General features: G+C 28.1%; 1 protein-coding gene across 1 annotated transcript in view; it reads left to right on the top strand.

The window, feature by feature from the left end:
• The window catches only part of LOC117178788 (high-affinity choline transporter 1-like), a 115,480-nt gene that overhangs the window by 26,526 nt on the left and 66,840 nt on the right, over positions 1 to 22,114 (top strand). Inside the window, exons 2-5 of the mRNA XM_033370262.1 lie at positions 5,083 to 5,268; positions 11,239 to 11,346; positions 15,951 to 16,179; positions 20,280 to 20,508. Of these exons, the coding sequence (XP_033226153.1) occupies positions 5,097 to 5,268; positions 11,239 to 11,346; positions 15,951 to 16,179; positions 20,280 to 20,508 (738 nt within the window). The 5' untranslated portion in view covers positions 5,083 to 5,096. The remainder of the gene's footprint in view (positions 1 to 5,082; positions 5,269 to 11,238; positions 11,347 to 15,950; positions 16,180 to 20,279; positions 20,509 to 22,114) is intronic.

Genomic DNA, 22,114 nt, shown 5'->3' with positions numbered 1-22,114 from the left:
GGTTGTTTTAGGGGTGCCTCACCCCCTTAGTCACGCAATTCAATTTTCGTATATTTGGATGTGCGAATATACGTTTTCGATGTATTTTTTGACGCTGAATTCAAATCTAACATAAAAACAGAGTGAATTCAAAAACAACCCTTCTAATGGGATGAAAACTAAAAACTACCCCTTTGCTTCGTCTGAAAAGGGGTAAAATGGGGAAAAGAGTTAAAAATGGTTGACTAAAAAGTTAAAAAGCGGTTGGGAAGGATCTATTCAAATTAAATTACATTGAAAACCGGTAACAATGTTACAAAAATGAATATTTAAATCTAAAAATAAAAATTAAGGAAGTTTACCTGGTAAATGTTAGAGAATGAATTATTTTAAATAAAGTTAGTGTGTAGGTAACATATATTAAATTTAGAAATGCTTGAGATTTTAAGTCAAAATATATTAATTTCCATGAGAATATTTTAGTGTTTAACAAAATAGTTGACTTTTTAACCACATAGTTAAACTATCGTCATAAAAAGATTAATTTGCAACCAAAAAGTTAAATTTTTAACAAAGCAGTTATATTTTCAAACAATAAAGATAAATTTTAATGAAAATAATTTAATGTTCAACAAAATAATTGAATTTTCAACCAAGTAGTTGAAATAGCGAGATGAAAAGATTAATTTTTAAACAAAAAGTTTAATTTTCTACAAAGCAGTTGCAATTATGTAAAAATATATTTTTTTATCCAGATTATTGAATTTCCAATCAGGCTTTTGAATTTTTGAACAAAAAGAAGAACTATTTGAACTATTGACTTCCAAGTATAAATTATAAAGCAAAATGTTCGAATTTCAAGAAAGCAGTTAAATTTTCGAACATGAAAAATGACTTTTCGAACAGAAAGATAAAGCTTTAACACAATAGTTACATTTTTAACAGAATAATTTAGTTTTTAACCAAATAGTTGAATTTGTCATCACATCGTTCAATTATCTACCCACAACAAACCAACAAACTAGTTGAATTTGTAACTATCTAGTTAAACTATCAATTTACAAAGATTAAGTTTCTAGCACAATGTCGAATTTTCGAGAAAAAAAATAATTTTTAACCAAATAAATTGATTACAAGAAAAATAATTAAATTAGATAGTTAAAATAATAGTTTAAGTAACAATAGTATAATAATAGTATAGTATATATATATATATATAATAAATAATAATTTTAATAATAACAGTTTAAATTATCGACTTACAAGAATAAGTTTTCAACCAAAATTAACAAAATAATTTAGTTTTTAACAAATTAGTTGAATTTTCAACAAAATAATTTAATTTTTTACAAAAGAGTTGAACTTTCAACCCAGAAATTTATTTTTTAAGAAAATAGTAGTACTCAACAGAAAAATTTAATCTTTCACAAAATAGTTAAATTTTCAACAAGATAATTTAATTTTTTTAAAATAGTTGAATTTATCACCACATACTTTAATTATCGACATACGAAGATACATTTTTTACTGAAATGTTTAATTTTTAGCAAAACAGTTAAATTTTCGAACAAAAAAAAAGATGACTTTTCAACAAAATAGTTAATTTTCAACCGGAAAATATAAATTTCCAACAAAAAAGGTATTTTTCTATTACATAGTTGACTTTTCTATGAAATTCTGGAAATTTCTAACCAAAAAAGCGAGTTTTCTATAAAACTTTTGAATTTTTTAAAAAAAGTTAAATTTCTATCAGAAAGATTATTGTTTATTTTTCAAGAAAAAGAGACAAATTTTAAACAATTTAGGTGAACTTTTAAATAAAAAAGATTACCTTTTAAGAAAATAATTAAAATTTAACAAAATAATTTAGTTTTCAGTAAAATAGTTTATATGTAACCATATGGTTATTAACGACCTGAAAAAAAAAATTTAACGCAATATAGTGAACTCTTGCCTAATTAAATGTGAATTTCTTTTAATGGTTAATGAATTTCTATTTGTTTAAACGATCTTTATTTGCTCAAGCAGTTTTTTATCGATAACTAAAAAAGTGAAATAAAATAGAACACATACAATTATGTTTCTGACTGTTATGTGTATAGAAATTATAAATTTATGACTTTTTAATTGTTTAAACAAATATAATCTGTTTAAATAATTATTTCGACAAGAACACTTTTAAAATTATAATTAATTGTATGTCTTCTATTTATTTTTATTTTTTTAATTATCGAAAAATAGCTGCTTGAGCCACTAAAAATTGTTTAAACAAATATAAATTTCTTTGACATTAGGAGAAATTATCAAAATTACTTTATTATTCAAGGACTAGCATAGGATATCAATTTGAAAAAAGGGGACATCTCTGTCTCAATTTTCAGAAATTTTGAACATAAGCAATACTGAATTGTTTAAATTATTATATAATGTTTTTAGACAAATTTACTACTCCAAGCAAGGACAAAATATTGCATTTCAATCAGAAAATACAATTATTTTTTACATTTTTGGGGACTAAGTAATTGTTTAAATAATTTACGTTTGTCTAAACAATTGAAAATTGTTTAAAAAGTCATGGTAAATATTTAAATTGTCCATTAGTAATTACGTTTATAAAAAATACGACGGGAATTGCTAAAAAGTAACAATAATACGTAAAAATGTAGTTTTTTTATTTTTTGGTCATGTTTTGGACGCTGCGGGAAGGGTGGGGTGGGTTGGAAATGAAAGTTATCAGTATGGTTTTATTTTTCAGGCACTCCTATTAAATCCCTAAAAAACTTCGCACGTTTCAATGAATCCCTGAAACATGAGTTCAATTTTTCGAAAATTCAAAATCTCCCCATGTTAATTAAATCGGATTTTCAAGAGTTTTATTCACGTTTGCCGTGAAAAATAAATAATTTCCTAGAAAGAGTACAATTTGTTAACTAAAAATCAATTTATTGTAATGAAAAAATGATTTAAATATTTTACAGAATATTGTATTTTGTAGAATGACGACACGGTCATGATGCGATAGGTGGAAATGTTAGGAAGATTAGCATAGTTTATACAATAAATTACTTTAAATCACATGGGAATGCATACGCCTTTTTGGCAAAAATATTTTTAAAAGCTTGATATTTTATTTCATGTCGTGACACTGGAAGGTTTTCAATTGAAAAAAGGCGAACAAGACTGGGAAAATTCATTCTACAATTTACAAATATTAATATTAGTACAATTATGATTTACATTTACGTTTACAATATTTTCTACAAAAACTCGTATGCATTCCCATGACGTCATGCTAAAATACTCGATTCAAAGCCACGCAACGTGCATATCCCGCTCTTCGGGCCTCTTTTTTATTTTTTGGCCACTGACGCGTTAGTGACCGTACAGGGACCGTGATGAGAAGTGATGGAACTGCGCAATTGAAAATATCCCAGCATAGCTGACTTGAAATAAACAAAAGTTTACAGTAGTTCCATTTTAACAAGAAAAATCATCAAGTAAATCCAACAGTATAGTTGAATTGTAAAACAACACCGATGGTATTTTTAAGAAGAGATGCATTTTAAATTCAAGGGAAGACATTTTCAACAAAGATCAAATTTTTAGTTCTAAAATAAAAATTTTAACGTTATTGCTGAATTTTCAAGCCAAAAGGACGATTTTCTCTACAAAGATACTGACTTAAAAAAAGTTTAAGTACACAATGGATTAAGCCCAAAAATTAAAAAAAAAGATTATTTACAATAAAATGAGTTTTTTCAACTATTCTCCATATTTTTATATATTTTAAGTTAAAAAAATAAATGTTAAAGAAATCAAATTTTAACAAAATAGTACAATTTTTTCGCATTAGATTAAAAGTTTAAATAATTGGTTAAAAAATATTTTTCTTGATTGAAGACTTGTCATTTTATTTAAAAATTCGTCTCTGTTTAAAAACTTAGCTATTTTGTTCAAGTTTCGTGTTGCTTTTTTAGATTAGTTTGAATTTGAGGAAATTCTCAATGCAGTTCTGATTTTTCATAGTTTTTAAATATTGAGAAATTTCTATATAATAGGCTCTACTCTACGTTTATATCCTGAAATCTTGATTCCGAACATACAAAGCTCAAGGGAAATTGGCTTCAGGGTTTGCCAATCTACAAAGTGTTATGTATAGTAAACGGAATTTCTGATTTGAGGAACCTCAAGAAAATTTCACAAGTGACATTCGCAATTTCACGAAATTCAGTCTTGAAATATGAAATTTGAGGATTAATATAACGATGTGTATAAATTAAAGACTTATAAAACATTATACCGTTACTAGGGAAACAATACTTTCAATAATATTACGGAAAATATTCTTTAAATAAATTTTAATAGCAAAGAATTAAAAATGGTAAAAAAGTAATCTATTAATAATAAGCTTTCTAATAATGAGCTGTAAAAAAATGATAGACAGAGAATGTATGACACTAAAACTTACTTTTGTTTTTTTAATTTTTACACATTTTGTGGTAATCTTGAAAACACCGCATGAGCCGAGAATAAATAAGAAAATTCCGCTAATAGTACATTATGTAACAAGGGGCGAAAGGAGACGTAATTACCAGAGAGAAAAATATACTTTCGTCCCGTGCTGCATATAGTGTTTTATTTCACTCTTAAACGTGGCCACCTTTTGGCCCTGAAAAGCGGACCCGACGCATTTTTTTATAGCTTTGCTAGCGACTCGAATTCTGATCGACTAATTTTTACTTTCACCCCGCACATTTTACTTTCATCCCACAATCTTTGCTTTCGCCCCGCTATTTTTATTTTCACCCCGCAAATTTGACTTTCGCTTCACTAATTTTACTTTCGCTTTGCTAATTTTATTTTCGCCCCGCTAATTTTTCTTTCGCTCCTCTGATTTTACTTTCGCCCCGCTAATTTTAATTTCGCTCCGCAAATGAGGTTTGCGGAAAATATGTGCTACTGTCGCCCCTATTATCAGGGGCAGAAGGTAGCCATTTCGGTCGAGTGTGGAATGAAAGTTTTAATTGACATATTCGATTTTCCGACGTTTATTAAAAAACAACTAAAACCATAGTAACAATTTTCTTTAATAATTTTGTTTAGGAAGTATTTGAAGGATGGGGCTATACGTTCCAGGAGCGGTAGGAGTGGCGACTTTCTATGCTTCAATCCTAGGGGTTGGAATATGGGAAGCGACGGTAAAAAAAAGAAAAAATCACCCAGGCCAGGACCAAATGCTACTGGGAAACAGAGATCTCGGACTTTTCTATGGAGTTTTTTCCCTCATAGGTAAGCATTCGTTTTTAATAAAAAAAATAGTGAAAGTTGGTAGCTTACGCCTAAAAGTTACAAGTCATTAGTTATAAATTGTGAGTCATGAGTTATTTTCGAGTTTAATAAAGCAGCAAAATTTTCGATAAAAAAAGATAACTTTAACTAAATATTTGAAGTTTTAACAAGAAGTTGAATTTAAAAAAAAACATGAATTTTCAAACAGAAAGATGAAAAGTGAATTTCTAATTAAGTGAATTGGAAATTTCGAACCAAAAAAGCGAATTTTATATAAAACATTTATATTTTTTTTAAGTTTAATTTCGATCAAAAAGATTACTTTTCTACGAAAAATCCTGAACTTTCAGTCGACTTTTCAAAAAGTAGTTGTTCAAAAATCATGGTACAAATTGTTGAATTTCAGGCCCATCAGTTGAGTTTTCAGAAAACAGTTGTATTTTGAACCCGAATATATAAATTTAAAAAAAAGTTAATTTTCTATTAAATAATTGAAATTATAGTTGAAGTTGTAAGTTGTAAATTGTGAGTTGTGATTTATGAGTTGTGAGTTGTGAGTTATGATTGATGAGTTATGAATTGTGATTTATGAGTTTGAGTTTTGAGTTATGATTTCTGTAAGTTGTGTGAGTCGTGTGTCGTGAAATGTGATTTGTTTAGTTATGTGAGTCGCTTGAGTTGTGAGAGTCGTGTGAGTTGTTAGTTGTACAAAAATGTAGTTGAATTTTCAACAAAATAGTTGAATTTTCAACCGGAAAATATCAATTTCTTACCAAAAAGGTCATTTTCAACTACATAGTTGAATTTTTTATTCAATTTTAGAAATTCTTAACCCAAAAAGCGAATTTTCTATAAAACATTTGAATTTTATTTGAAAATTAAATTTCTATCAAAAAGAATAATTTTCTACGAAAATTCTTGAATTTTCGACCGACTTTAAAAAAATTAGTTGTTCAAAAATTATTGTACAAATTGTTGAATGTTAAGCCCATCAGTTGAATTTTCAGTGAAAGTTGTGAGTTAAGAGTTATGAGTTATAAATTATGAGTTGTGAGTTATGAGCTATGAGTTATGAGTTATGAGTTCTGTAAGTTGTGCGAGTTGTGAATTGTGTAAATCGCATGTTGTGAAATGTGATTTGTAAATTATGTGAGTCGCTTTATTTGTGAGAATCGTGTCAGTTATGAGTTATGAATTGGAAGTTATGAGTCGTCTCGAGTTCTGATTTATCAGTTGTGTGAGTTTGTGAGCTGCATGAGTTGTGAGTTAAAAATATTATATATACATAATTTGGCATAAAAAATTATAATTTAAAGATTTCAATTTATCAAAAATTTTAACTGTTGAAAATTGAATTTTTCCAACAGAAAATTTAACTTAAAAATTCAATTTTTACATTTCTTTCATTTTTAAAAGTGAACTAAAAAATTTTCTTCTATTTTTAACAGTTAACTTTCCATCACTTAAATTTGCAACTGAAGAAAATTAAAAATCTTATTTTCAAAAATGGAAATGATAATTTTTAAAATTGAAAATGTAATGGTCTCTGTTTTTTATTTTCAACGGCTGAATTTTAAGTTTTTTTTTCAATTTTCTATTTTTTTATGAGTTAAATTGTAAACTGTTGAAAATGGAATTTTTTCAACCGAACATTTAAGCTAAAAATTCAGTGTTGGTTTTTCTTTTATTATTAACAGTGAATTTTTAAGTTTCTTAAATATTCAACACTTAAACTTTCTTAAATTTTGAAAAGTTAAAAATGAAACTAATGAAAATGTAGAAATTACTATTTACAGTTGAAAATACAATTTTCAATGTTTCTAAACTTCAACAGCTGAATTTGAAATTTTCCCCAATGTTAATATATTTTTAACAGTTACATTTTTAATTGTTGAGAATTAAATTTTTTAAACAGAAAATTTAAGTTGAAAATTCAATGTTTAGTTATTTTTAATTTTTAATACTTGACTCTCCAACAGTTAAATTTTTAACAGTTGGATTTTCTTCAACTTTTGAAGTTTAGAATTTAATTAATGAAAATTTAATATTCAACGTTGAAAACTCAATTTTCAATATTCTTAAATTTCAAAAGTTGAATTTGATATTTTCTTCACTTTAAAATGTTATTCATTATTATTATAGTTTTCAATTTTCTAGTTTTAAACAATTGAATTTTCAACCGCTAAATGTTCTTTAACTGTCAAAAAATTTGAAAATTCAACTAATGAAAATTTAAAATTAACTTTTTACTGTTCTTGAATTTTCACAGATGAATTTTAAACTTTCTTCAATTTTCTTTAATTTTCAACAGAAGAACTTTTAACTGTTTGGCATTGTATTTTTAAATTTCCTTAAATTGGAATAAATTGACTGATTAATAGAACAGAATAATAAAATCTAACTATTTTTGTTGGAAGTTTATTCTTTTTGGTTGAAAAGGCTATTATTATTTTTTTAATATTCTGTTTTGTTAAAATTTTTATTATTTGTTTGAAATTGTAATTATTTCATTTAAAATGTAACAATTACATTAAACAGTCAACTTCACAGTTAAAATTTAACTGATTTATGGAAAATATAACCTTCTTTTAAAAAATTAATTTTTCTTGTTGAAGATTGTACTGCTTCATGGTAAAATTCGTTTTCTTTTGGCGTGCAAATTCAAGATTTAATTGACATTTTTTCGTTTCTAAAAAATCTTTTATTGTGGAAAATTCAACTTTTTTTCAGAAAATTCGTCATTTTTCGCAAAATCACAAATGTTTTTTATTTTAAATAAAAATTAATTTTGGCTTTAATAATAATTATTTGACATTCTTCGTTGATAAATCATCGTTTGGTTTAAAATTTCCCTACGTGCTTAAAAGTTGCACTAATTTGTTAAAAAATAATTTTTTCTAAAATTTTCATGTATGACATAAAAATTGATTTTTTAAGCTGAAAATCTATTTCATTTTTAGTAGAAAATATATCTTTTTTACTTGGAATTTTATTTTCATGTAAATTCACCTTTTTGGCAGAAAGTTATTCTTCTTTGTTGAAAATTCATCTTTTCCATGACAATTGAACTTGTTTGGTTAAAAATGCATCCATTTTGTCGAAAATTCAATATGTTACTTGAAAAATTAAAAGTTTCCATTTTAGAGCTTTTGTGGCTCCGAAATTTTTAACATTTTTGGTCCTGAACTATAATTATTAATTATTTTTTTACTAAAAAATCATCCATATATTTTTAGCTTTGAAAAGAAATTGTGTAAAAACATAAACAAAATTTAAAAGAGAAAAATTTCAATGAATGAAAAACCAGATTTGCGGTTTCTGCCCATTGCACTAATGAACCCTCTATGATGTGATTGGGAAGGTGAATTCAAACGAAACTGCATTGTACCTCTCTATGATCCAGAATCAGAATTTTAATTTGTCTGTGTGTGTATGTGATTTATAAAAGACAAAGAAAATGAAAAAAGAGGAAATGAAGAGCATAAAGTCATAAGAGACAGAAAAGCGATATGAACTGAGTCAACAGTGTTAGAGGGGGGGGGGGGGGGGGGGGGGGGGGGGGGGGGGTAGAAATGTAAAACGGGATAATAATAGAGGAGAAAAAGTATAAAGAAGTTCAAAGGATCTGCTCACGATAGTTGTATGAGAAAAGAGAAGAAAAGACCGTAACAAAGACATAAGAAAGATAAAACCTCAAAAAGATAAATTTATCAACAATAGGGTCGTCCAAAAATGCATTGTACATTTTTTTTAAAATTTTTATGGGGACACCTCAGAAATTTGTTGAAATACACCTTGAAATAAATGCATTTCGTTTGTTTTCTGTCCTTTTTCACTTAGAGACATAATAGTTCATTAAAGTTAACAAAAAAGTTGCTTAAACAATTTAATATTGTTTATAACTATATTTTCTTAGAGAAGTGCTAGAAAGTTGTGTTTTCAATCAAATCTTTAAGTTTGATTCGCCGTCCACATTCTAGCACTTATCTGTGACAAGATAGTTAAAAACAGCATTAAATTGTTTAAACAATTTTTTTGTTAACTTTCAATAATTATTACCTCACGAAATGAAAAAAGAACAGGAAGGTTAAAATTTCTGAAAAACTGCAACTATTAGGTATTGATATAGTTGAAGATAGTCATAAACAATAACAATTTGTTTAAACAATTATTTTCTCTAAATTTAACTGATTACTAAATTACGCCTAGCGAAAAGTAAATAAAAATTTGAAAATTTCAGAACAAACCGCAACATTCTACCAATTAAGCAAAGTGAATATTATGAACAATGATAATGAATTGTTTAAACAATTATTTTTATTAATTCAAATTCATTATCACCTCACTTTAATTGGAAACTGGACAAAAAGCCAGAAATTTTAGAGAAAACCGCATCTTTCTAACATGGTTTAAATATAATATTGATAATAATAATAAATTATTTAAACAATTATTTTTCATGACTTCAATTAATTACATAACTTATCTTAATTAAAAATTGGACTAAAAGTGAATTTTTGTTCACTGCAATTTTGTAGCATTTCTCTAAGAGAATATTATTAACAATAATAATAAATTGTTTAAACAATGACTCTTGTTAACATTGATAAACTATCACTTTCCTCTAATTGAAAATTGGACAACAAGTGGAAAATTGTTGAAAAAACCGCATCTTTCTAACTCCATTCCATGATACAATTGCTAAAAACAATACTAAATTGTTCAAACAATTTATGTGAACATGTAATTATCAGTCTGAAATGGTGTGTTTTGTTCCGGAAACAATTTGCATTTTAAAAACCGCCAAAAAAGTCATAATTAGCCCCAAAAACTCGCGATACCCATTTTTTTCACTTATGGGGGTTGTTTGGGACCCTATAAAACAGATTTATGGTGTTGATATTTAAAGTGATATTTTTTCGTATTCTATGGCTAATTGCGGAAAGAAATGTTGAGTTTCAACTCGACTGAAATAATATTCAGGATTCTGAATAAGATTGACAAAAACGTCTTTTTTTAATGAAAAAAGCTGTTAAACTTCATGGGGCTTGCGGCACCTTTAAATATAATTTTTTCTCGAAACAAAAAAAAGCATTTTTTTTGTGTGGATTCGAACAAATTTCTGGGGTGTCGCTATAAAAATTCGAAAAAAATTTTTTGAACCACCCTAATCAACAATGATGTATTTAAAAATAAAGAATTGGGTTCTGAAGTAAAAGAGATTTTTGTTTCTTATTTTGTGAGTGTTGTTTTTTAAAAAATGGAACATTTTTAGCAGAATTTTTTTTTTGCTGAAAATCGAGAAAATGATTAAATAATCACTTTTGAAATAGAAGGTGTCAACGTACAAACTATTTTTTTATTTTGTGCTAGTACTTGATCAGCAAAACGTTCATCAAATTTTTCATTGACGACCAAATTTGGACCACAAAGAAGAAATAATAAACTTATTGTATACCTGAAAAAATAAAAAAATAAATTACCGAACAAAAAAAAAGATGAAGAAAAAGTTAAAAGGCAGTCGACCGCATCGCCTTCTTTTTTTCTTTCTTTTTTTTTATTTTTAATACTATCAAATTACAATATAATAGCATTCAAAATGAAAATAAAAAATAAAAAAATAAAATTGCATTACTAACGTTTCGGTACTCCTACAGTATACTTATCAAGGCAAAAAAATCTAATAAGCTGAAATTGACAGTACCGAAGAACAGGTGCTCTCTTTTTTTAATTTTATTTTTTTATTTAGTCTCAAAACTTTCATGGCGTGCCAGGAAACCATAACTAATGATGAAATCTAATTTGCAATCACCTTTAAACCAAATTTAGCTCAATCTACTGCAACAGAAAATTTAAATAGTAAATATTTATTCAATAATTGATGTATTTATTTGCAACAGTAAATTTAGAAAGCTTGTAAGCTAAAAAATTGTTTTCGTTGTATTGAAGATCGTGTTTCTTTTTTTACAGCGACATGGGTCGGTGGCGCCTTCATGAATGGAACTGCTGAGGCAATGTTCACGAGAGGTTTGGCATGGTGCCAGGTTCCCATTTGCTACAGTCTCAGTCTTCTTTTCGGTAAGTGAAAATGTAGACGGGAACACAGAAAGCCGCTAAGAAATAGAGTAGTCGAAACAATTTATTTTTTAAATCCTCACCCGTTTTCTGCACCTCTAGGCTTTCTCCTCTATTATTCGTCAGATCTTATCCTAATGTTATTTACCTGTACGTAATTTTTAGTTCCCAAAAATTTTTTGCTACTTATTGCTAGTAGAAATAAGCAGGGTATCGGAGAACTTCATTTTCGAAATTATTTGATTTTTCTTTGACTAATTTTTCATTCAAAACAGAAATAAAAGTTTATTTTCAGTTAAAGAATTGATTTAAAATAAAAAAATGGCTTTTTGACTAAATAGTTAAATTTCCAAACAAAGACATAAGCTTTCTTCAAAAATATAAATTTTTAACAATGTTGTTTAACTTTTACCCAAGTAGTTAAATTATCAATTAAAAAAGATTATTTTTTAACAAAGTGATATATTTCTACTTAAACAGGCGAATTTTCAAATGAAAAAGATCAATTTTGAAAAAATAGCTGCATTTTCTGTTGAAAAACATAAATTTTCAGACAGGAAGTAAGTTCCTACGAACAAAATTTAATTTTTAATCCAAAAAGACGCATTTTCATTAACATAGACGCACTTTTAACCAAAAAGGATGACTTTTGAACAAAATTTTTTAATCTCTACCAATTGTTGTATTTAACACGAAATAAGTTTCTACGAAAAGAAACATAATTTTCAATCGAAAACCATATTATTATACCAACAAAAATTTTTTTTTAAATAGTTCAATAATTCTCTACGAAGTAGTTGCATTTTTATCCCAAAAAGATGAAATTTGTACTATAACAAATTAATTTGCAATAAAAAACTACAATTTTTTTTGGTGAAACTTTCATCCAGAAAAGACTTTAGTTCATTTTTCAAAACCAAAATATCAATTTTTAACAAAAAGTAAATTTTCTACAAATAAGTTAAATTTTCTTCTAGAAAATATTCCAATGGTCTTTTCAAAGCCAAAATATTAAATTTAAACAAAAATTAAATGTTGGAAATAGTGAAATTTTTAACAAAATAGCAGTATTTTTTACCAAAAAGTATGACTTCAAAAATTTTTTTAAATTTTCAACCAAAGAATTGCATCTTTATCCAAGAAAGATGTAATTTCTGCTAAAGTAGGTTGAATTTTATGAATCAATAAGACAAACTTTCAAAAAAAAATTTAAATTTTTAACCGAACTTGCATTTCTGTTCAAGAAAGATGAAAATTCTTCTGAAACTGATAAATTATAAACAAAAAATAGTAATTTTTATCCAAAGAAGATTCTAGTTCCTTTTCCAAAACCAAAATAAGAATTGTAATCAATAGGTTAATTTTCTGATAAATAGTCGAATTTTTAATCAAAATGCAGGACTTTTTAATAATATTGATAATTTTTCAACCAAGCAATTACATTTTTGTCCAAAAATATATATAACTCGACTGTAACCAGTGAAAATTTAAATCAAAAAGACAAATTTTCAAAAAAAGTTGAATTTTCATCTAAAAATATTTTGATTAATTTATCAACAAAAAAATAGGAATTCAAAACAAAAAGTAAATTTCATAGGAAATAGTTGCAATATTTATTTTGAAAAAGATGAACTTTTAAATCAAAATTACAAATTTTCAGAAAAAATAGTTTTCATCCAAAAAAGATTTCAATTTAGTTATCAACACCAAAATATGAATTTTAAACAAAAGGTGAATTTTCTACGAAAAGAGCTAAATTTCTAAGCAAAAAAAAAACAAACGAATTTTTAACAAAACAATTGAATTTGCAATCAAAAAGGATGTCTTCAAGAAAATTGTTAAATTTTGAACCAGATAATAAAATTTATAACTAAAAGAAATAATCTTGGGGAAAAAGTTTTTGCAAACTTGCAAAAATTACGTGCATGAGTGAAGGACCCACACCCCCTACGGTAAAAAATAGTCTTGACTGCCCCCCTCTTCAGCTGTTACGTAATTTAAGTACGGTCCCTTTCTAGAGTCGTAATGGGGACTTCTTGTTTGGACAATCTTTTGCAGGTATGCTTGAAGAAATTATTTGTCCGATAAAGTCTAAATCAGAAAGAAGTCTACTTCTAGGTAATTAGGGCAGATCCATGTTGAGAGATCTTTTGGTGAAACGTCCATCTTCCCTTGGATTCATTTACCTACATGTGACGTGCTGCGCGGAAAGGGACTTTAGTGTTACAAACATCGATTTTAATATTTTTGTTGCTATTGGTAGTTTTAAAATCGCACTTTTATAATGAAAAAAAAATTATCTGAAAAATTGGAATTGTTATTAAACTGCAAAGTGAGGCATCAATCGCCTATTTCGACGCGTGCGCACGGCCCGAGAAATCCAGCCCCACCACTTTCGACACATCGCTTCATTCTGTGTCCGTGTGATCGCAGAAGCGGAGAGAGAAAAGGCAGTCGTAAGTGGAGGGAATGGATTCCAGTGGTTGTCCCCACTCTCTGAGCGTTTGCCTTTGACTGTTTCTTCAATTGCTCGTGTACTGATCACTCCTTTCTCCCAAAGATTTGTTTCTTTTCCCAAACTAGGAAATAGATTAGAATTACTTCTGCGATCATCTGTATTGCGTTTACCCATTCATCTGTCACATGAGCATCCAGAAACATAGCTGTCTCTCTCTCACACAACTCCTACTGTACTTGAATCTTACCTCAAAATCAAGATCCTCTTCCTTTCTAAATCTCTACTTAAAACTTGTCTCTGTACTTCTAATTAAAAAAATAAGTCACATGAGCATCCAGAAACATAGCTGTCTCTCTCTCACACAACTCCTACTGTACTTGAATCTTACCTCAAAATCAAGATCCTCTTCCATTCTAAATCTCTACTTAAAACTTGTCTCTGTACTTCTAATTAAAAAAATAAGGCATCGATAGCAGTCACTATTGTCGGCTTCGAAGATCAAATTATAGCTGACTCCAAAATGCCATCCGATTTGCCACATCTATTTCAGACCATATATCGACGTATCCAAATAACAACGTTCTATCTCAATGTAACCGAATAAAAAGGTGCTAACTCGCGTGGCTAACACTCGAAACTTTAAAATCCCATATAAATTTTATTGTAGACATCAGCGCCCTCAACTCTGTAGCACATTTTCATTTGGTCCGCATGAGTTTTGAACCTTTTTGTTTAGTTTCTTCGAGATGGAACCCTGTCATTTAGAAACATGGATATGGTTACAATAATAGTGACGATGCCATCTGTGTATCCTATTAAGGATATTCTTTGGCATCTTCACTCAGAGGATGCTATTATAGAAAATATTCCATTGGTCCGGGAACAGAATAGATTCTTGCGCAGTTCCTACCGTGATATATCTTTTAGGATGACCGTCGCTGGTGTCTTACTGCAGCATTCTATCCTTCAGATAATTTTGTACCATCTGGAGAAGATACTGCTGCACCTGGAACTTACGCTATGTCCTACCATCTGACAGTATAAAAGGCATTCTTGACGTCCAATGTAAGCGAAGGCACTGTTTTTCTTGACAGATGTTTTCCTCCTCTCGCTGGCAACCCTGCTTTCATAATCAACTGAAATCCTTTCCACTCGTCTGGACTGCTGATAGCAGGCGTGGTTAAGAAGACTTTCCAGGATCTTTTCATTAGCATCCAACATGTGCAAATTCCTAGAGGATGGAGGAGAGCCTGGGTCTCATTTGCCTTTGCTTATCAACACCAGCCTCTATTCTTTACATCTTTGTGAACTCTTCCGCTTTTTAGGCATCTCTTGTAAAAGTTGAGTAACAACTTCGGCTTCTGCAATTCCAGTACCTTCAATTCCCGGTGTCTTCTTATTTTTCAATGAGGTCAAACCATGCCATTGTTCTGCTGCATCGAACGATGGAATGTCCACAGGGATGGCATCGCCAATGTACACTGATAGAAATTAATAGGTCATTAGGTAAGAACTATTGATGTAATCTATAATAATCGATAGATGACCCGCACTTTACTGCTGGTATAGATACAGCTATATAGGATTTGTATACTATTGAAGCGAGTTGGTTAAATGAGATTTCCCTAGGATTGCAATGCTACATCAGTTCCCTGAGTCTCAACCTTCATTCAACCGGTCCCAGAATACACAGATGGATCGGACTCACCCGAATCAATGCAGTTTCCGATTTATGTATCTACCACGAATTCCTTGATCAAAGCCCGGAGCTTCTGATCCCATACCGCAGTTTAAACGTTAGCAGAACAAGCTCACAGAAGCCCCTCTGCCATCCCGACGGAAAACAAACCGGAAATGGTTCGGAGTACTCCAAGTGAGCTGCAGCAAAAGCCGATCGTGGGTTTTTCTCGGTGTATCCATCAACCAGTCTGTTTTGTGGGCGTATTTTATTTTCACCCTGATCTCTATATCCAGCGAGCATTGCCCTATCCGCCAACTGGGGACGCGCCCAGAGTGGGTTACAAACTCCCACTTCGAGATATTGATAATTTATACTTCATCATTACTTATTTCAAACCCCCTTACTGTGTGTCTATATTTTAGCGTCTATTAGATTAATCTTAAAATTAATGTTACCTTTTTTGAGCAGGTGCTGTAATTTTTGCAAAACCGATGAGAAAGGCTGAGCATATTACAATGCTTGATCCACTGCAGCAACGATATGGTGCCAAGGTGGGTGGTTTATTGTTTCTGCCGGCACTCTGTGGTGATTTGTTCTGGTGTGGAGCAGTATTACGAGCTTTGGGAAGTTATCTCTCAATAGTCGCTGGACTAGACGCATATCTCAGTGTTTGCGCCTCCGCCTTCTTGGCAGCCATGTGAGTTAGCAATTGTAATGTAATTGCGATTACAATAGGGCCATTGCATGATTTACAACAATTGCATTTTTTAGTAATAAATTTCCTACTCTTTTCATTGTGACGGAAAATGTAGTTTAAGTATTTTACTTCGGAAGGAATTAAAAATGAATTCGGAAGATTTTAAATATTACAATTGCCTTGAGTTGTTGACTCGCCTCTACCGATCAGAAAAGAAAAGCGAGGGTTTATTATAATGGCCTCCTTGGCTAACTTCCGAATCTCAAGTGATCATATTTGCATATTTAAATATGTACAGATTTTAGAATAAAAATAAAAAATGGAGACTGTAACAAATTCGTTTCTTGATGGTCCAAATAATTATCTATTTTTATAATTTAAGTTAAAATTGGAAAATACCAATTTTTTTACAACGACCCTATTGCAATGTTTTTCACCATTAATACCTTAATAAATTAATGCAAAAAATATATAAATATGTGAAAACAGCATCACTGTTGATGCAGTATTTCCAAAATAAAATAATTTACAATATTTTCACAATACATAAATCATGGGAAATAATATTAATTCGCAACGGTATTAACATTAAAAAAATAATTCAGGAATATAACTATACAAAATTTTAATGTTGCGGTGTACGATAATCCCCTTCGATTTTCTGAAACATAATTCATAATTTTGCTAATACCTGAATTACTATTTGTAGACTTATAAGTTATAGTGATATAATTTATAACTAAATTTTATAATTTTTAGTAAATTAGAAATATGTCGATTGATAGCAAAGCGATTTCAGATTAATCTTTATCTGCAAAGAAAATTAAATTCACGTGGTAATATTTACCCACCGAATTATATACAAAATGTTTCATTTTTTTATATTTAATAAAGTAGCTGACAACAGGAAAGATGAGAATATAATTTTGCCAAGGTTTATGTTTACAATGGCTTTTATCAAATTATTATTTTAAATTCTAAAATTTATCATTATAAACAATGCAGTTATTAGTGGGATTTCTACTTTTCTTCTTTTACGTGTCAATAAGAATCGTATTTGTGTTCTATTATAATATTATAAATTAATAGTAAATTTTTCGAAAATTGGTCGTCACATCAAATTAATAGTCATAAAACAAATTCTCAGTATAAAATGTATATTTGACTTCCCATCAGTGGAATTTTTAACTAAAGAAAATTGAAAATCTTATTTTCATAAATGGAAATTTTTATTTTCAAAATTGAAAATTCAATGGTCTCTGTTTTTAATTTTCGACAACTGAATTTTTAATTTTCTTCAATTTTTGATTTTATTTTATTTCCAAAAGTTGAATTTTTAACTGTTGGAAATCGAACTTGGTCAACTGAAAAATTAAGCAGAAAATTCAATTTTGAAATTTATTTTATTATTAAAAGTAAATTTTGAAGTTTCTAAAAATTTTCAGACAAACTTTTTTAAATTTTCAAAAGTATAAAATTCAACCAATGAAAATTGAAATTTTAATATTGAGAGTTAAAAATTCAATGTTCAACGTTTTTAAACTTCAATCATTCAATTTAAACTTTCTTTAATTTTATTTTATTTGTAACAGTTACATTTTTAACTGTACAAAATTTAATTTTTTTAACAGAAAATTTAAGTTAAAAAATTAACATTTAATTGTTTTTCACTATTAACAGTAAATTTTCTTTTTTCCAATTTTTAACACTTTACTTTCCAACAGTTGAATTTCTGGCAGCTGGATATTCTTCAACTTTTAAAATTTGTAAAAGTTAACTAATGAAAATTTAACATTTACAATTAAGAATTCTAATTTCATTGTTCCTAAATTTCAACATTTGAATTATTAATTTTCTTCAATTTTCAATTTTATTTTATTTTATTTCTATCAGATAAATTTGTACTGTTGTGAATTGAATTTTTTCAACAGAAGATTTAAGTTGAAAATTTAATTTTCAATTGTTTCTCATGTTGAACAATAAGTTTCAAATTTCATCAATTTTTAAAACTTGAATTTTCAACAGTTGAATGACCTTCAAATTTCAAATTTAAAAAATTCAACTAATAAAAATGTAAAATTAAATTTTTACTATTTTTCAATTTTCTCATATGAGTTTTAAATTTTTCTTTAATTTTCGAAAGAAGTGCAATTTAATTTTCAACTGTTGAAAATAGAATTTTTCCAAGAGAAAGTTTTTGTGAAAAATTAAATTTTAATCTTCTTTTATTTTTAGCAGCGAACTAAAAAATGTTCTGCAATTTTTTGACATTTGGCTCTTTAGCAGTTGAATTTTCAACTGATGAAAATGGACATTTTTATATTTAAATTAAAAAATTCAATGTTCAATGTTTTTGAATTTCAACGGTTGAATTTAAAATTTTCTATTTTTTCTCCAAAGTTAAATTGTTAACTGTTTGAAATCGAATTTTTTCAACTAGAAATTTAAGGTAAATATTCAAGGTTGCTTTTTCTTTTATTATTGAACTTTCAAGTTTATTACATTTTCAACACTTAAATTTTCTTAAATTTTCAAAAGTTGAAAATTCAAGTAATGTAAATGAAAAATTTAATATTCAGAGCTGAAAATTCGATTTTCAATATTTTTAAATTTCAAAAGTTGAATTTGAAATTTTATTCCATTTTAATTTGTTTTATTTGTGACAGAAAAATTTTCAACTGATAAAAATTCAATTTTTCAAAAGAAAATTTAAGTTGAAAAATCAATGTTTCATTGTTTTTTCATTGTTTTTAATGAATTTTCATTCTTCTTCAATTCTTAACACTTGACTTTCCAACCGTTGAATTTTTAACAGTTTGATTTTCTTCAACTTTCAAAATTTACAAAATTTAGTTAATGAAAATTTAATATTTAAAATGGAAAATTCCATTTTTACTGTTCCTACAGTTAAACAGTCGAATTTGAAATTTTCTTCAAATTTCAATTTTATTTTATTTGTAACAGATAAATTTGTATTGTTGTGAATTGATTTTTTTCAACAGAAGATTCAAGTGGAAAATTTAATGTTCCATTGTCTTTCATATTGAACAATGAGTTTCTAATTTTCTTCAACTTTTAAAACTTAAATTTTCAACAGCTGAATGTTCGTCAACTTTCCAAATTTGAAAATTCAACTAATGAAAATTCAAAATTAAATTTTTACTGTTCATCACTTTTTACAGATGTATTTTAAATTTTCTTTAAAATTCAAAAGAAGTGAAATTTTTAACTGTTGAAACTTGAATTTTTCCAAAAGAAAGTTGAAGTGTAAAATCAAATGTTTAATCTTCTTTTATTTTGAGCAGTAAATGAAACATTTTCTTTGATTTTTTCAACATTTGACTTTCCAGCTGTTGAATCTCAACTGATGAAAATTAAAAATTCAATGTTTAATTTTTTCGATTTCAACGCTTGAATTTTTAATTTTCTAATTTTTTCCAAAGTTAAATTGTAAATTATTGGAAATCAATTTTTTCCAACTGAAAATTTAAGCTAAATATTCAATTTAGATTTTTCTTTTATTATCAAAAGTGAACTTTCAAGTTTCTTACATTTTAACACTTAAACTTTCTTAAATTTTCAAAAGTTGAAAATTCTACTAATGACAATTAAAAATTTAATATTGATAGTTAAATATTCAATTTTTAACGTTTCAAACTTTAATTTGAAATTTTATTTTATATTATTTTATTCTTAACAGTTACATGTTTAATTGATGAAAATTGAATTTTTTCAACAGAAAATTCAAGTTAAAAATTCAATTATTAATTGTTTTTTCATTTTAAAGGTGAATTTTCATTTTTCTTCCATTTTTAACACTTTACTTTCCAACCGCTAATTTTGATCAGTTGGATTTTCTTCAAGTTTAGAAATTAAAAAATTCAACTAATGAAACTTCAATAATCCAAAATTGAAAATTCATTTTCCACTGTCCTCAAATTTCCAAAGTTGAATTTGAATTTCCTATTTTTCTTCTTTTACTTATCAATAAGAATCGTAATTGTTTTCTATTATAGTATTATAAATTAATAGTCCGAGTTTAAAAAAATAAAAATGAAATCAAATTAAATAAAAATAAAGTTCGAAATTTTTGGTTTCAGATACTCCCTTTTTGGCGGAATGTACTCTCTTGCGTGCACTGATGCTTTGCAATTAATTTGCATAATGCTTGGTCTCGCAATTTCCGCTCCTTACATTATATTCCATCCTGCAGTTTCGCTTGAAAAAAATCTGGGTCGGCAAGATTGGTTAGGTGAAGTTCGAGATGAAGACCTTGGTTTATGGGTCGACGGATCACTTTTGTTAATTTTTGGTGGAATCCCCTGGCAGGTAACGTACACAAATTTCTTTAGCAAATTTCTTTAATTGTGAAATTAAAACAAACATCAGGCAAATTAGACCTAATAAACAATTACATTATAATTATATAATTACATTATTTTATACAATCCGAAAGTGAACCTAATGGAATTTTGTCAAACATTGAAATCATATCTAAAAACAATAATAAGTTAGTACCAGTTACACGTACATTCTTGATTTTTTCTTTAAATTCCCAAATGTCTTTTATAAAAGAGTGAGTCGTACTAGCAACAGATTTTAAAGTTTTTGATTAAATTTTTGCCGAATTATACGTGTGTGACCCATTAGAAGATACTATTATTCTTCATCTTAGGTTAGGTTTGTGAACCTTCAGAAGGGCATAAACTTTTATAACAAAGCTACCATGATTTTTTAATCTATGCGTTAATTCTATAAGTTTTTGGGGTCGCTGAATCCGATTCCGAGGTCTAAAAAGTCCCAGCACTTCAGGGTTCTGACATAACCTTCAGAAACCTCATTAATTTTTCTCCAGGATTCAGAACATGTTTATTATGTTTTGGAGTCACAGATTTCGAATCCATATTCTCGAAAACTCCAGCAAGTCAGGGTTTTTATTTTTAAAGAAACTCGTGACATTTATTGGAGCTGTATTCAATTCATTTGTATAAGCATTAGTTTATTCTTGGTAAGCATTCAAAAATTTCAAATTTTTTGCGCTAATGGCCACGGCCCTATATGCCTTTTTTGTGGAGTAAATAAGATTTATAGGTTCAACTAATTTTTGTTTAATATACGGCTAAAGTCAAAACGTCGAAGCATTAAATAGCTTAGATTACGCGGTATTTTGAAGGTTGTATCGAAACCCTGACATGTTGGCGATTTTGGGCCTCTGATTCGGATTCAGCGACCCCAAAACCCTATAATAAACATGGTCTGACCCCCGAATTCGAAGGAAAATTATAAGGTTTTTTGAGGTAATATCAGAACCCTGACGTTCTGGGATTTTTTGAACCTCAGATTCGGATTCCGCGACTCTAAAAAATATAATAAACATAGTCTGACCCCTGGACTCCAAAACAAATTTTTAAGTGCTTTTTTGAGGTTATGCCAGAACTCTGACGTGCTGGCGTTTTTCGATCTCGAAATCGGTTGCAGCGACCCCAAAAACATATAATAAACCTGGTCTAACCCCCAGACTTGAAACAAAATTTATAAGGTTTTTTGAGATTATGTCTGAGGCCTGAAGTTCTGGATTTTTTGGACCTCGGATTCGGATTCAGCGTCCCAAAAAACATATAATGAACATGGTCTGACGACCGGACTCGAAAACAAATTTTTGTGAGGTTTTTTGAGGTTATGTCAAAACCCTGAGGTGCTGGGTTTGTTGGATCTCGAATTCGGTTTCAAAGACCCGAAAAACATAATAAACATGATCTGACCTGCAGACCCGATAAAAGATTTTTTTTTGCGCGACTGTGTTATCATTCATATATCTTTTCTTTTCCCATTTTGATATATCATTACATTCTTCTTCAATAGTTGGAAGTAAACTGGTGTTAATTTTTTTATATAAAATTTGTTTAAAAATATTTCCAACTGTTTCATCGTAATC

This window comes from Belonocnema kinseyi, chromosome 8 (genome assembly GCF_010883055.1).
Source record: "Belonocnema kinseyi isolate 2016_QV_RU_SX_M_011 chromosome 8, B_treatae_v1, whole genome shotgun sequence".
NCBI lineage: Eukaryota > Metazoa > Arthropoda > Insecta > Hymenoptera > Cynipidae > Belonocnema > Belonocnema kinseyi.
The sequence above is the reverse complement of the archived record's forward strand: the minus strand, read 5'-3'. Positions and strand labels throughout refer to the sequence as shown.